A 12357-nucleotide genomic window follows, 5' to 3' on the forward strand; every position below is an offset into this window, starting at 1 on the left:
CTGGAGCTGATTCTCTCTTCTTCCTTCCTGTGTCTCTTTTTTGTTTTTTATTTCATTTTCTCAGCCTCGATCCCCCTATCCATCCCCCCTCCGCCAGTCCAGCCTGATCTCCACACCGAGCAACTTTGAGCACGTCTATCACATGACTGTAAATTCAGCTGAAAATTTCCTCTCTTCCGACTCAGTAAACCTTGCCTCCTCTTCCTCCTCCTCCCCGTCTCTCAGTGCTACCCCTGGCTCCCACAGGGTACGCGGAAACACCACTAACCTGTCTTGTTGTGTGCCCGCCCGCATTGCACTGCATGGCTCTGTGTCTCCGCCTCCTTCACCTGCCTGCTCCGCCCATTCCCACCCCTCTCCCACTCTGCCAGGCTGCAACCAGGGCAACAACCCTAAGCTGTAGGGGCAACTAGAAAGGGACTGTATGACCCATGATACTCTGCTGTCATGGCTACCTCCAAAACTATGTACAATAAGCTCTCTGTAGCATGACTGCTGTATCTATGATGTCATCAACTCTGTTTGCATCATGACTTTGCATCATCACCATGCGCTGTGAGGTTCCCAACCGCATTGCACTGAGGGAGCAGCTGGTCACTGTATTGCAAATTCTCTCTATTGTCCACAAACCAATCAGAGAGATGCTTTTATTCCTAATGTGTAGACGGCTGCTCAAAACGAATCTGCTGATTGGTCAGTATTGGGATATTGGTAACTTGATTGGTGCAATTTAGCAGCCGTGTTAGCAAATCAGCCATTAAAGGGTTATGTAATAAAAGGCAGTAACCCATAGCAACCAAGCAGCAAACTGGGGCAGGGACTGGGGTAAATGATGAGCGATGGTAAGTGCTGGGTGGCAGTGATTGGTGCAGTAATGCAGGGGGCGGGGGTAATTAGCAGCCCAGCTACTCCCTGCAGTGCTCTCATTGCGGGAATTCTGCAAGACCTTGGCCCTACAGTGGCCCTTGCCCATCACCAGGCGGCCATTTTGTGCTTCTGAGTTGCCGTTTGCTTTGCTGTGACCGTGCCAGCGGCTGTGTGGAACCGCCATTTTGCCTCCTGTTTATAAGGTTTTAGGGGTTCAGGGAATGTGTTGCTTGTGTTTCCAGCGTAACTCCCGTGCCCCCCGTTCCTCATTGCAGAACCTCCGGCAGCAAGACAGTCGTACGATGTTCAGTGGCTCGGTCAGTATTCCGTCAATCACAAAGTCACGCATGGAACCCGGCCGCTCAATGAGTGCCAGCAGTGGCCTGGCTGCCAGTAAGTCCCGCAGCTCCGAGTATGGGGGGGAACTCCCACCAATTCCACTATTATTATTAACTTTTATTATGTTATAGAATTGCTAATTCTAAGCAACTTTTCAATTGGTCTTCATTATTTATTTTTCATTTTTTTTTCTTCTAACCCTTTCCAGCTTTCAAATGGGGGTCACTGACCCCGGCAGCCAAAACTATTGCTCTGTGAGGCTCCAGTTTTATTGTTATTGTTACCTTTTATAACTTATTTTTCTGCCCAGCCCCTCTCCTAATCATATACCCGTCGCTCATTCAAATCACTCCATGGTTGCTAAGGTAATTTGGATCCTAGCAACCCGATAACTGCTGAAATTCCAAACTGGAGAGCTGCTGAACAAAATGTAAAATAACTAAAAATAAAATGAAGACCAATTGCAAATTGTCTCAGAATACCCCCCTCTGCATCGTACTTAACTCACTCCACTCTATGAACTCAACCCCCAGGGTCGTCACAGAATGGCAGCGCTTTACGGAGAGAGGTCTCAGGTGGAAGTTACGGGGCAAAACGCCAGCCAATGGCATCGCCGTCTGACGGCTCCTTGTCTTCGGGTGGACTTGACCAAGGAAGCGATGTGCCGGCCAGAGACTTTGAGCGAGAGGTGAGAATTGTGTGAACCATGTGACTCTTGCCTACCAATGGCATTCTGGAGCCCACTATGGCCTTGGAGTTGGCCACAGTGCCAGGAGCTCCCCCTGTTGGCTGCACTGAGAGATAGCATAAAGCTGTACAGTATTTTTCACCAAACTGACCCCCCTTTTTCCTATTGGCTGGCAGGACTCGGACTCTCCAAGGCACTCAACAGCTTCCAACAGCTCCAACCTCAGCAGCCCCCCGAGCCCTACGTCCCCCCACAAGACTAAGAGCAGCTCGTTAGAGAGTTCAGATCACGTGAGTTGGGAAGCATGAACTCCACCTTCTGCCCCTCGTCTCCTCGCCGCCCCCCCCCGGGCACCAGGACTGCTGTGGAGCACCGGAGATCAGATACTTTGCCCTGTACCCCGTGCCCTGCAATGCCTCGGACTGGCACAAAGTCAAAGTCGTTGGGGGGAACAGGTGGCAGATGTGGGTGCTTTATACATGGTTTACAAGTGGATTATTTGCTACGGACACGTGTGGCCACGTAAAGGCCACGCTGAAGCAGGATGTTACACGTAAGATGAACATTGGGTGGGGGCGCGTGTACGGGGTGGGTGCAGGGTATATGGGGTGGGGGTGCAGCCTCTGCCCCCTACAAGCACTGTGTCACCTGACCTAGGAGAACCTATCAGGTGCCTGAGCCTCATTGGGTCTCATTGACGCTCACGACCCCCCCCTTACGCCATCAATAAGGTATTTTACTACACAGAGAGTTTAGTCTAATAGTACATGTATATATATATACAGTATATATATATATATATATATGAGGATCATGTATTCCCAGCGCAGATAGAGTCATATTTAAAGAAAAAGAGAGAGATTGTGTAATTTTAGCAATGAATTTAGCTTTCCTATTGATCGTGTATAAAGCAGATTATTGGAGCAGAGCCGCCCCTATAGCAGCTTCTCTTTATGTACAATCACTCACACTCACACTCACATTGCTCCATTAGTGCAACTGCCCCCGGGGTGTGGGGCATTCGGGGCGGCAAGTCGGACTCACGTTGGGCACACAGAGCTTTGGCTCCTCCATGTTTTCCCTGCTCACAACCTTTTGGCTGCACTTTGTGTGCTAATACCATGGCCGTTCCCTATTCTATATATATATATATATATATATATATATATATATATTCCCTATATAGGAATATGGCAGGGAGGCTAGAGACTAGGAGACTAAAGGAAGGGCCAAGGAATTTGTGTGGGTCCCTGGCACCCCAGTCGGAGACTCCCTGCCCCCCTCTGTGTGTGCCACAAGCCTTACATTTCCATAGGGAATTGGCCCGGCACCCCGAGACCCAACAGGGGGCCCTAAATCCCTTGGAAACAAAAAGACATAGATGCCATAACAAAAAAAACATATTTTTTTCGGTGCAAATAGCTGTTTTCCAGTGAAATTGCTATTTCTCAGGATAAAAAGAAGAGACCACTATTTTTGAATATTTGGGAATGTGTATTATTTCCGCACATATCTACAGAAACAGGGATCTGGCACCGGGGGGGGAAATGAATGGGGGGGGGGGAGATAGAGTGGTCTCATTAATGTCATAGTTTTATAATGGATCAGAGTTTCTATAGCGGGAAGGGCAAGTGATTGATAAGGTGGTACCAAATAGTCCAAAATAGTCAGAAAAAGAAACCAAGAATGGAGCAATTTGGTATTGGGAACCCCAAGAGGATTGGCCGACCCACTTTGCCTTCAGTTCTTGTGCCTGCAGCGAACCAAAGCAGAACCGGGCCAGGGAACCGCACGTATATACGGCGCCGGATAGGTTCATTCCTAACGAGCTGTGACCTCTTTGGCTGCAAGAGGGGCCACTAAGGAAACTCCGCCTTCTTCTGGTGCTACTCCTCCTCCTCCGCTTGTGCCCCGCCCCTGCGCACAACTGTACGGACTCCGCCAAGTGTTGCTACTGGGGATATAGGAGAACGCCTACTGTCAGCCCCGCCCCCGCGCATGTCGGACCCACAACCTCGGCTTTGTTCTTCCTATTTATTTATTTATTATAACTATTTTTTATTGGTTTTGTGTTTTTATTTTTTTCACATCACGGCTCCTGCACCCCAATATCCTATCCCCCCCCCATCCTGCTGCTGTTCCACATGTGTGTCACTTATTGTGCTTTCCGCAGGATCTGCAAATGAACTGTTTGTGTTACAATCCAGATGTCATTGTATCTGTTAATGTATTTATAATCTCAATGCTGGGCAGTCTGTTACCCGCCACTTGCACACGTGTGTCTCCATGGCAACATTAGCAGTTTGGTGCCGCCAGTATCTATCTATCTATCTATATATATATATATATATATATATATATATATATATATATAGGGAGAGTAACAAAGTGGCACATTACATATTGATAGGTGACATTCAGGCACAGTGTTAAATATCCAGTGAGACTCCTCCCACCAGGGTCTTTGTATTCTACTCACGGTTATTGCTATATACACACCCATATATATATATTTAGAGAGAGAGAGAGATTTTTTTAAACCCAAATGGCCCACATAGAGCAGCTGGGGGCACAGGATAGAGTATTGGATAAGGGCTTAGTGTCACCAATAAACACTTTTGCCTTAACCAGCAATAAATGGGATATGATTCTATTTTTTCTAACACATTTATCTAAGGGGCTTGAATGTAAAGGGTTCAGTGCACAAATGGGGAGGCAGAAACCCCAATGTAAAGGTTCTGAGGAAGGTAAATCCCTGCTGCACACATCACTTCCTGCTCTGCAGAACAGGAAACTGCCTGGGAAACTGTATTGAAAGTGACACCCCCTATATACCAGTATAATGCTACACACCCTCCCCTGGGTACCCCTGGAACTATAGCAGGGTGACTGTTACCCCAATGTTTCTATATATCTGTAACCTTGTTATGGGCTAAGGGGGCCCAGCCTGAAGGCCAGTTAGGGGGGGATTTGGGGTGAGTACTTATTTGTGCCCTGGGTACCCCTGGAACTATAGCAGGGTGACTGTTACCCCAATGTTTCTATATATCTGTAACCTTGTTATGGGCTAAGGGGGCCCAGCCTGAAGGCCAGTTAGGGGGGATTTGGGGTGAGTGCTTATTTGTGCCCTGGGTACCCCTGGAACTATAGCAGGGTGACTGTTACCCCAATGTTTCTATATATCTGTAACCTTGTTATGGGCTAAGGGGGCCCAGCCTGAAGGCCAGTTAGGGGGGATTTGGGGTGAGTGCTTATTTGTGCCCTGGGTACCCCTGGAACTATAGCAGGGTACATAATGCCTCCCCCAATAACATTATACAGTTCCTGACTAAAATGCTAATGAAATCTTAAATAACAGGGTGGGATTTGTTCCCCTTTAAATAATGGAAAGGATAGTTCCCTGTATAAATAGAGTAATAGGGGAGACAGCACTGCTGGAGATCACATGGGGAACCAGTTAATGTGATTACATGAAAAGCAGATGTTTTAGGCCAATGGGACCCAAATCAGCCCCCAGAATCGGACCCTTTACCTTAAGGGGGTGGTGTTTTCATATTTGCCCAATACTGTGAGACCCCAACAAGCACCAATGTCTGAGTTTGTACCCCAAATACCTCAGCCAGGTGCAACCTATATAAAGTTAATACCCCAAGTGTACAATACTAATTACCAGCTGACCTGGATGTGCCATAGGAGCAAATTGTTACAACCTGGCACCCTGCAGGCCAATCACAGCACTAGAATGTGGTTACATGTGGGCCACCGCCCATTTCCTGCACCCAGTTACCCCCCCCCCCTATAATATATATATATATATATATATATATATATATATATATATATATATATATATATATATATATATATATATATATATATATATATATATACATATATACACACACATATATACATACACATATACAGTTCTAGGGTTAGGGTTGAGATCCCATTTGGGACTGGGCCGTGGGGAGGAGTCTTGGATATTCCCAGTGCTTGTGGCGCACACAGGTAATAACCCAAACCAGAGGTGAATATATTGGGGGGACATTTTGGCCACCCCCCCTTAACACCCCAATGCCGTTATGGCCCCCGACTGTGCCCTCGAATCACGACCAGAGATCACAAGTTCTTTCTGAGATTTTAGCTCTAGTTTGTCGATTTCCCATAATTCACCGTCTCCATTCTGGATTGAGGGCTTTGGTTTCCATTAATGTCAATCAATATGTTCCCATAGCGACAACTCTCCTTGGAGCCCATCGTGCTTTGGCGCCATATCTGCGTCTCTGTTCCTTTAAGAAGCAGTAACACCAGACTGGAGCACTGAATGCCGATTGGCTAGATCTATATATTACTTTTATTCCCAGATTTCACTTGAAATTGTATCTGCCCTTGGTATGTACCCATCATGGGGTATCTGTATTATGTTGTACAGTCACATGGCCTAGGTGCAATCACTCGATTTATATCACACATTTGCAGGTTCAATTTCCCCTTTAGCAGGAAGGCCGCAGACATGATTGGGGGGAGAGGGTGTCGTTGGAATGTCACTGCTACAGGACTATCACCTAGTTCAGGGATGCCCAACCTGTAGGCCCCCCTGCTGCTGTTGGACTATAACTCCCAGCCTTAGGTTGAGCTGTTGTAGTTCAGCCGCGGCCGGGGGGGGAGGGGGCACAAGTTGCTTAACTCCGATGTAGATTTTATTTTGTTTTTGCACAGAATATATTTAAAAGGTGGTCACCTCAACCGTGTAATAAAGCCGTAACCACCGGTATTTTATGTTGGCAAACATGCAATTATTAATCTGACTTTTCATGTATTGCAATAAACAGGGAACAGTTAGAGAACATACGTGTGCAGTGTCTCTCCGTGTGTTTGGGGGGGGGGGGCGGCAATTTAACCCCAGTTGTACAGTGCCAATGCCTAGTAAATGGTTTATTGGTTCCCATGTGTATAACAGACAGCCCAAGCCCCGCCTTCCCTGTATCACCGCTGCCCAATAGGCTACAAACAAAATTTGCCCCATCAGAGCCCCTCCCACTTTCTGCCTCTATCTGAATGACGCACAATCGGAAAAATAGATTTCTCGGTACAAAAGCGTTTAATTTGACTTAATTTGCAACAAACTCCAGTGAGGAAAAGCAGATTAATTGCCATTGCAGGTTAGAGAGAGTCCTCTGTCCGACAGGTCCCTTGGCGGCAACGTCAGCGCCACCGATTCCGCTTCCCATGATTCATTTGCTTCTCTTTTTTTTTTTCCAAAAATTCTCAGAACGGCATCAATTTTTTTTAAATCAGTCTTTAAAAAAAAAAAGAAAAAAAATGCCCCCCCAAAAAAACAAACATTTTCCACCTACTATTGCCCAACGTCTGTGAGACCGCAAGCGGCCGCAGTAGAAAGAAGTCTTTGTAGTAACGAGAAGAGAAACCTCCTAATAGGCTGCTAATACTCGGGGGGGCTCTTCCTATAGTAATGGCACTTTAGCATTGAACAGCGCCCCCTGCGGGTTCCTATTTGCTTTTCCCCTTCCAGTAATTGCCGTAGGCTTCCTCAAACATGTCCTTGCAGCTGATTGCGGACTTTAGTTTGGAACAAATCAGGAAGGAGCCGGCCATCTTGCGGTGCAGGGAGTAGGTTTCCTCCGGGGGTGGGATCAGCCGGTGCTTTAACATGATCGGGACCAGGCGGTGGATCCTCTCCGTGGTGCTCTGGGAACCGAAGTCGAAGGGTGAATCTGCCGCAAACGCCTCTCCGAGGATCAGTACGGCCTCCAAGTGCGCCTGTTCCATTGCCTGCCAATCACACACACACACACAAACTCATCATCAGATCATCAGACAGGGAGCTATTTTCAGAATTTTCAATTGGTCTTTTTTTATTATCTGAGGTTTTTGAATTATTTACCTTTTTGTTCAAACAGCTTTCCATTTTGGAATTGCAGCAGCTATCTGGTTGCTAGGGTCCAATTTAATCTAGCAACCAGGTAGTGGTTTGAAAGAGACAGGGATATGAATAAAAGGAAGGCCTTAGGGATGCACAGAATCCAGGATTCGGACGAATCAAATCAGAATCCCTAAAATCATGTGACTTTGTCACAAACATGGAAAATGAATATTTTTCACGGCACCTGGCGCTCTTTAGCCCTTCCAGATCCTAATTTACTAATGTAAATGAGGGTTCTGATTTGGTTCGGTGTTCGGCCGAATCCTTTATGAAGAATTTAGGGTTTGGCCGTATCCGAAAATAGTGGATTTGGTGCATCCTTAGCCTAAATAGACAGATAAGTAATAAAAGTAACAATAACAATAAAACTGGAGCCTCACAGAGCAATAGGGTTTGGCTGCCGGGGTCAGTGACCCCCATTTAAAAATCAGCAGAGTCAGAAGGCGGCAGGAAATAATTCAGAAACGATTAAAAAAAAAATGAAGACCAATTGAAAAGCTGCTAAGAATAGGCCACTCTATAATACACTAAAAATGTAATTGCATTAACTAAAGGGTGCATTTGTTAGGAAGGTGATTTTGAGGGGCAGTTCTAGAAATTAAAGGGCAAGGAAAGCTTCATTGTTATATGTCCCCCCCCGCGACTAATCACTAAAGAGCCAAACAATGAAAAGTTGAAGATAATTTAATGTGAATGATGCGTCTGGGTATCGGGCAGGGTTCTAGGCACGGCTTTGGGAACTGAATCCCATTGATGAAAGTCAGGGATCCCAGCAAAAAATCCCAGAATTCCCATTGATGAAAGTCAGGGATCCCAGCAGATATTTCCCAGAAGGCAGCATTACCTTGGATTCGTAGCCAGAAAGGAATTTCATCTCTACTGATTTCCTTAACAGCTTTTCTCTGTCTTGATCAGCAGCTGCTCGGATTACCTGGGGGATAAAGGAACAGCGCCGGAGGTTAGCAGACACACCACAGTTAAATGGCGTCGGTTGGGGAGTTCCTGGGCAAGCCCCCATAAGAGAAGGGTTTCTCTAGGCCCTATGCAATAATATAAGTGCATTCTGCTATACGGACACTAGGGGTCGCTGTCTGCTCACCTCAATGTACATGTCCGTGAACTCCTCATCGAAACCCCTGGTAGCTCCGAAGTCCAGCAAGGCAACCTGAACAGACAGAAGCATTAGGGTAAATAAAGAATTTGGGCCAGACAGATTTCCAGGAGCTGCACTGAGCAATCATTAACCTGGGAGGCAAAGGTCTCTGGAAGAATGCAAGGTTAGACACCCTCGGAAATCAGTGGAAAGTAAAGGCCAAATACTGCAGCGTGTAATACTGGCACCGGGGTTGGGTGGGATTGAGCTGCTAGTGTAAAGATGTATAAATTCATACACAGCCAGTCTGCTGAAATGCTGCACTAAGCTTGGGCACTAGTTCATTGAAGTTGGCCAGACACGGCCCAATAAAAACTGCCAATTTGATTCCTTTAGAGTCGGCAGCTCATTGGGCCGTGTATGGGGTCAACAACCTTCCTGACTAACATCTGGCTGAACATTGGCCGGTTATGTATCGAGCAGGTCTGAAAGGGATAACTTTGGGCAAGAACCACAAAGGCCCCCCATTATTATCCAATCATTGGCCTATTTTACCTCCTTCCCTTAGGGTTGGAGTGGGGGGTGCAAGGCCCACTGGGGCTGCCAACCAGGGGCCCTGCACCCCCCCCCCCCCAAAAGGGACCCCCAACCTCCCTCCCAACCCCCTCCCTCAAACACACATACTTTTAAATTCTTACCTTGGGTACATTGGGAAAAGGAGATCTATGGAAATCCGTGTTTAGGCCCACTGGGTTTTTTCCCAGTGCTTTGCCGGCCCAGTCCGACGCTGCTTCCCTTGTACCAACAAGCTGCCAAAGTGGCTACCCACAGGGCCCATGCAGTTGAACAAGCTGCACAAAGACCAAGTCCATCTGTGTGTTGTAGTTCTGCCCATTTCTAGTTACATGTATGGCCCCCAGACCCCTAGCAGCCAAAAGCACCAGTACAATTACCTTATTTTGCTGAGGGTCATAGAAGAAATTGGACCAGTTTGGATCAGTCTGCATGAAGCGGAACTCAAACAGTTCCCGTAGGCACAGTACAAGGATGTTGTAGCAGATCTGCAAAAAAAACAAAACAAAACACAACTTTGAGAGAATTGTGGATATTTGCAAATATATAATTCCCAAATAGGACCACTGCTTTTTCCTCCGGTTGTATGGTCATCCAGGATTGCCGAAATGAACTGGGGGCCCCATACACCCATCTGGGCTAATGGCAGTGATGGTTAAATACCCATGTTATTTACAGGGAAGTGCCCAGGCTGGCACCCAGGGGGCATTTAAATGAAGAGTTCATGCATTCGGTGCCATGACACTGCCCCAATGCTGCCAGGGACCGGGGGCAGAATGAAGACAAGGAAATAACTTTAGCATTGAGTAGTTTCTATCCCATTGCTGATTTATATCCCTGTCTGCATTCTTCCAGCCCAGAAGAAAGTTCTAAAAGCGTCCAGATGAGGCAGCGCTGTCCCTTCTGGGAAAGGGCAGCACTATTAGAGCAGGGGGAAGGCATCCTGGGCTGTTATGGAGTAAATATAGATATATAATGTAACCAATTCAGGATTATAAATGAAATCCGGCACATGTTTTACCCACAACATCACCGGCAGTTGATATAAGGAGGCAGCCGGCTCATTGGCTGGATCTTTCCAGTATTCCCTGCTGTCTATTCCGTCCCTCCCTCCTTGTTTACTGCCTGTAACTTTCCAGGACCCTTGTGTCACATAGAATGGAATCTATTTTTGGGAAGGCAGAACGTGGCCGGGATCCAAGGTGCCAACTGTAATTTGGATCCGTCACCCCTGAGCCAAGCTCTGAGCGCACGTTGTGTCAAGGTCATTGGAAAAACTATCCCATCTCTCTGCCTGTCTGTGTGTGTGGGGAGGCTTGTGGGGTCAGAAGCGAGGGAAGGTCAAGGTAAATAAAAGGGATTTTACATCCACAGTTTCACCAAAAAAGGAAACAAATATACACTTTGTCCCAAACAGAAAGGCTTCCGTGCTGCATGGAAGCTACAGATCCCAGCATTCCCCCAGATGGGATGAAGGAAATTGCAGTTCAGCAGCAACGAGACACGGCTTGTCCCAGATACAGAGGTGGGGGCTTTAGAGCCGGCGTCACTCTCTGATATCTCTGGGCAGGAAAGGGGCACCTGTCCCTCAGGGTGCAAGTAGCAAAAGCAGCCGTCAGTGTCCAATAGTGCCATACACAGGCAGCTTATATACATATGTCCTATATACAGCACATAGTGGGATGGTACACATCTATACACATAGATGGGTGTATATATGTGGAACAGGGGAGGGGAAGGGTGCCTGTCCCAGCTAGATGGGTGTATATATGTGGAACAGGGGAGGGGGAAGGGTGCCCAAGTTAGGGAGAGATATGAATTTACCTCATTGCGGGTCTCCTGGCTCAGACCCTCTGCTTGGTCGAGTGGAAAGCCGGAGACCAACTCGGTGGTGAGGACGTGGCCGCTGCACAGCTCATCGATGACTCCAGGGACATAAAAGAAGGGATGGTCCTGCAGCAGCTCTCTGGGGGAAAGCCAAATGCACATCATTACGGAAAGCAGGACAATGTGCACATTGCGTGGCTATACAGATACATACAGTCAGTGTTTTGTTATTACAGATTGAGCAGGACACTGTGGTACGACTGGTACCAGTTATTCTGCACAGGGACCCTTAGCTATCTGTGCATGGCAGCCATCATTGCTCAGATACCGTCACTCAGGTCAGCTGGGGCATGAGACTTCAAGAATTTCAGCAGGTATCTGGTTGCTAGGGTTTATTATACCCTAGTAACCAGGCAGTGGTTTAAATGAGTGACTGGGAGATGAACAAGAGAGGGTCTGAATAGAAAGATAAGTAATAAAATGACAATAACATGGCAGCCTCACAGAGCAATAGTTTCATGGCTGCTGGGGACCCCCCCCATCTGACAGTTGGAAAGTAGGTAGAAGACAAAAACTAAAAAATATAAAAAATGAAGACCAATTGTAAAGTTGCTAAGAATAGGCCATTAAATAACGTACTAAGATGTTAAGAAGATAAACAACCCCTATAATTTTGTGGCTCAATATGTGGTGAGGGCCCCCCAAGTATATCCAAAAAGCTGCAGTAACAGGCATACAGGTTAGTAAGTTTATTAATCATAACCTAAACCCTATATGACTCACCCCAGCTCCCTGCTTTGCACCGGGACACCCCAACCCTCTGACCCGAGGCAGCGTGGCTTAGTAAGGGTTACAGAATAACCGATACCAGTGATACCCACTGTGCCCTTTCAAGGTCAGCGCCTAGTAGTAAATTTCCCCTCGTCTTGTTATTTCAGCACAGCGAAACCTTAAGCAGGGGAAAGCAAGCCGGTGTGAATGATACACGGGAAAGCGACACGGGACACTTCACACTCGGCAAAC

At 46.9% G+C, this 12357-nt stretch overlaps 2 protein-coding genes across 8 annotated transcripts in view; one reads left to right on the top strand and one right to left on the bottom strand.

Annotated features, from left to right (window-relative positions):
• Nucleotides 1-4096, top strand: part of cdc42bpa (CDC42 binding protein kinase alpha) — a 126358-nt gene extending 122262 nt beyond the window's left edge. For 3 of the 6 annotated variants that reach the window (XM_031902576.1, XM_031902577.1, XM_031902579.1), the window contains 4 exons: nucleotides 65-148; nucleotides 1143-1260; nucleotides 1740-1894; nucleotides 2071-4096. In XM_031902576.1, the coding sequence (XP_031758436.1) occupies nucleotides 65-148; nucleotides 1143-1260; nucleotides 1740-1894; nucleotides 2071-2202 (489 nt within the window). In that variant the 3' untranslated portion in view covers nucleotides 2203-4096. Of the gene's footprint in view, nucleotides 1-64; nucleotides 149-1142; nucleotides 1261-1739; nucleotides 1895-2070 lie in introns of those variants that run through there. The other 3 variants (XM_031902578.1, XM_031902581.1, XM_031902580.1) reach the window with 2 other exon arrangements.
• A 2883-nt stretch (nucleotides 4097-6979) lies between these two features.
• The window catches only part of coq8a (coenzyme Q8A), a 38408-nt gene continuing 33030 nt past the window's right edge, over nucleotides 6980-12357 (bottom strand). For both annotated transcript variants that reach the window (XM_031901859.1, XM_031901858.1), the window contains exons 11-15: nucleotides 11332-11473; nucleotides 9888-9995; nucleotides 8941-9006; nucleotides 8686-8772; nucleotides 6980-7690 (exon numbers count right to left, since the gene is read on the bottom strand). In XM_031901859.1, the coding sequence (XP_031757719.1) occupies nucleotides 7409-7690; nucleotides 8686-8772; nucleotides 8941-9006; nucleotides 9888-9995; nucleotides 11332-11473 (685 nt within the window). In that variant the 3' untranslated portion in view covers nucleotides 6980-7408. The remainder of the gene's footprint in view (nucleotides 7691-8685; nucleotides 8773-8940; nucleotides 9007-9887; nucleotides 9996-11331; nucleotides 11474-12357) is intronic.

Source organism: Xenopus tropicalis, chromosome 5 (genome assembly GCF_000004195.4).
Source record: "Xenopus tropicalis strain Nigerian chromosome 5, UCB_Xtro_10.0, whole genome shotgun sequence".
Classification (NCBI taxonomy): domain Eukaryota; kingdom Metazoa; phylum Chordata; class Amphibia; order Anura; family Pipidae; genus Xenopus; species Xenopus tropicalis.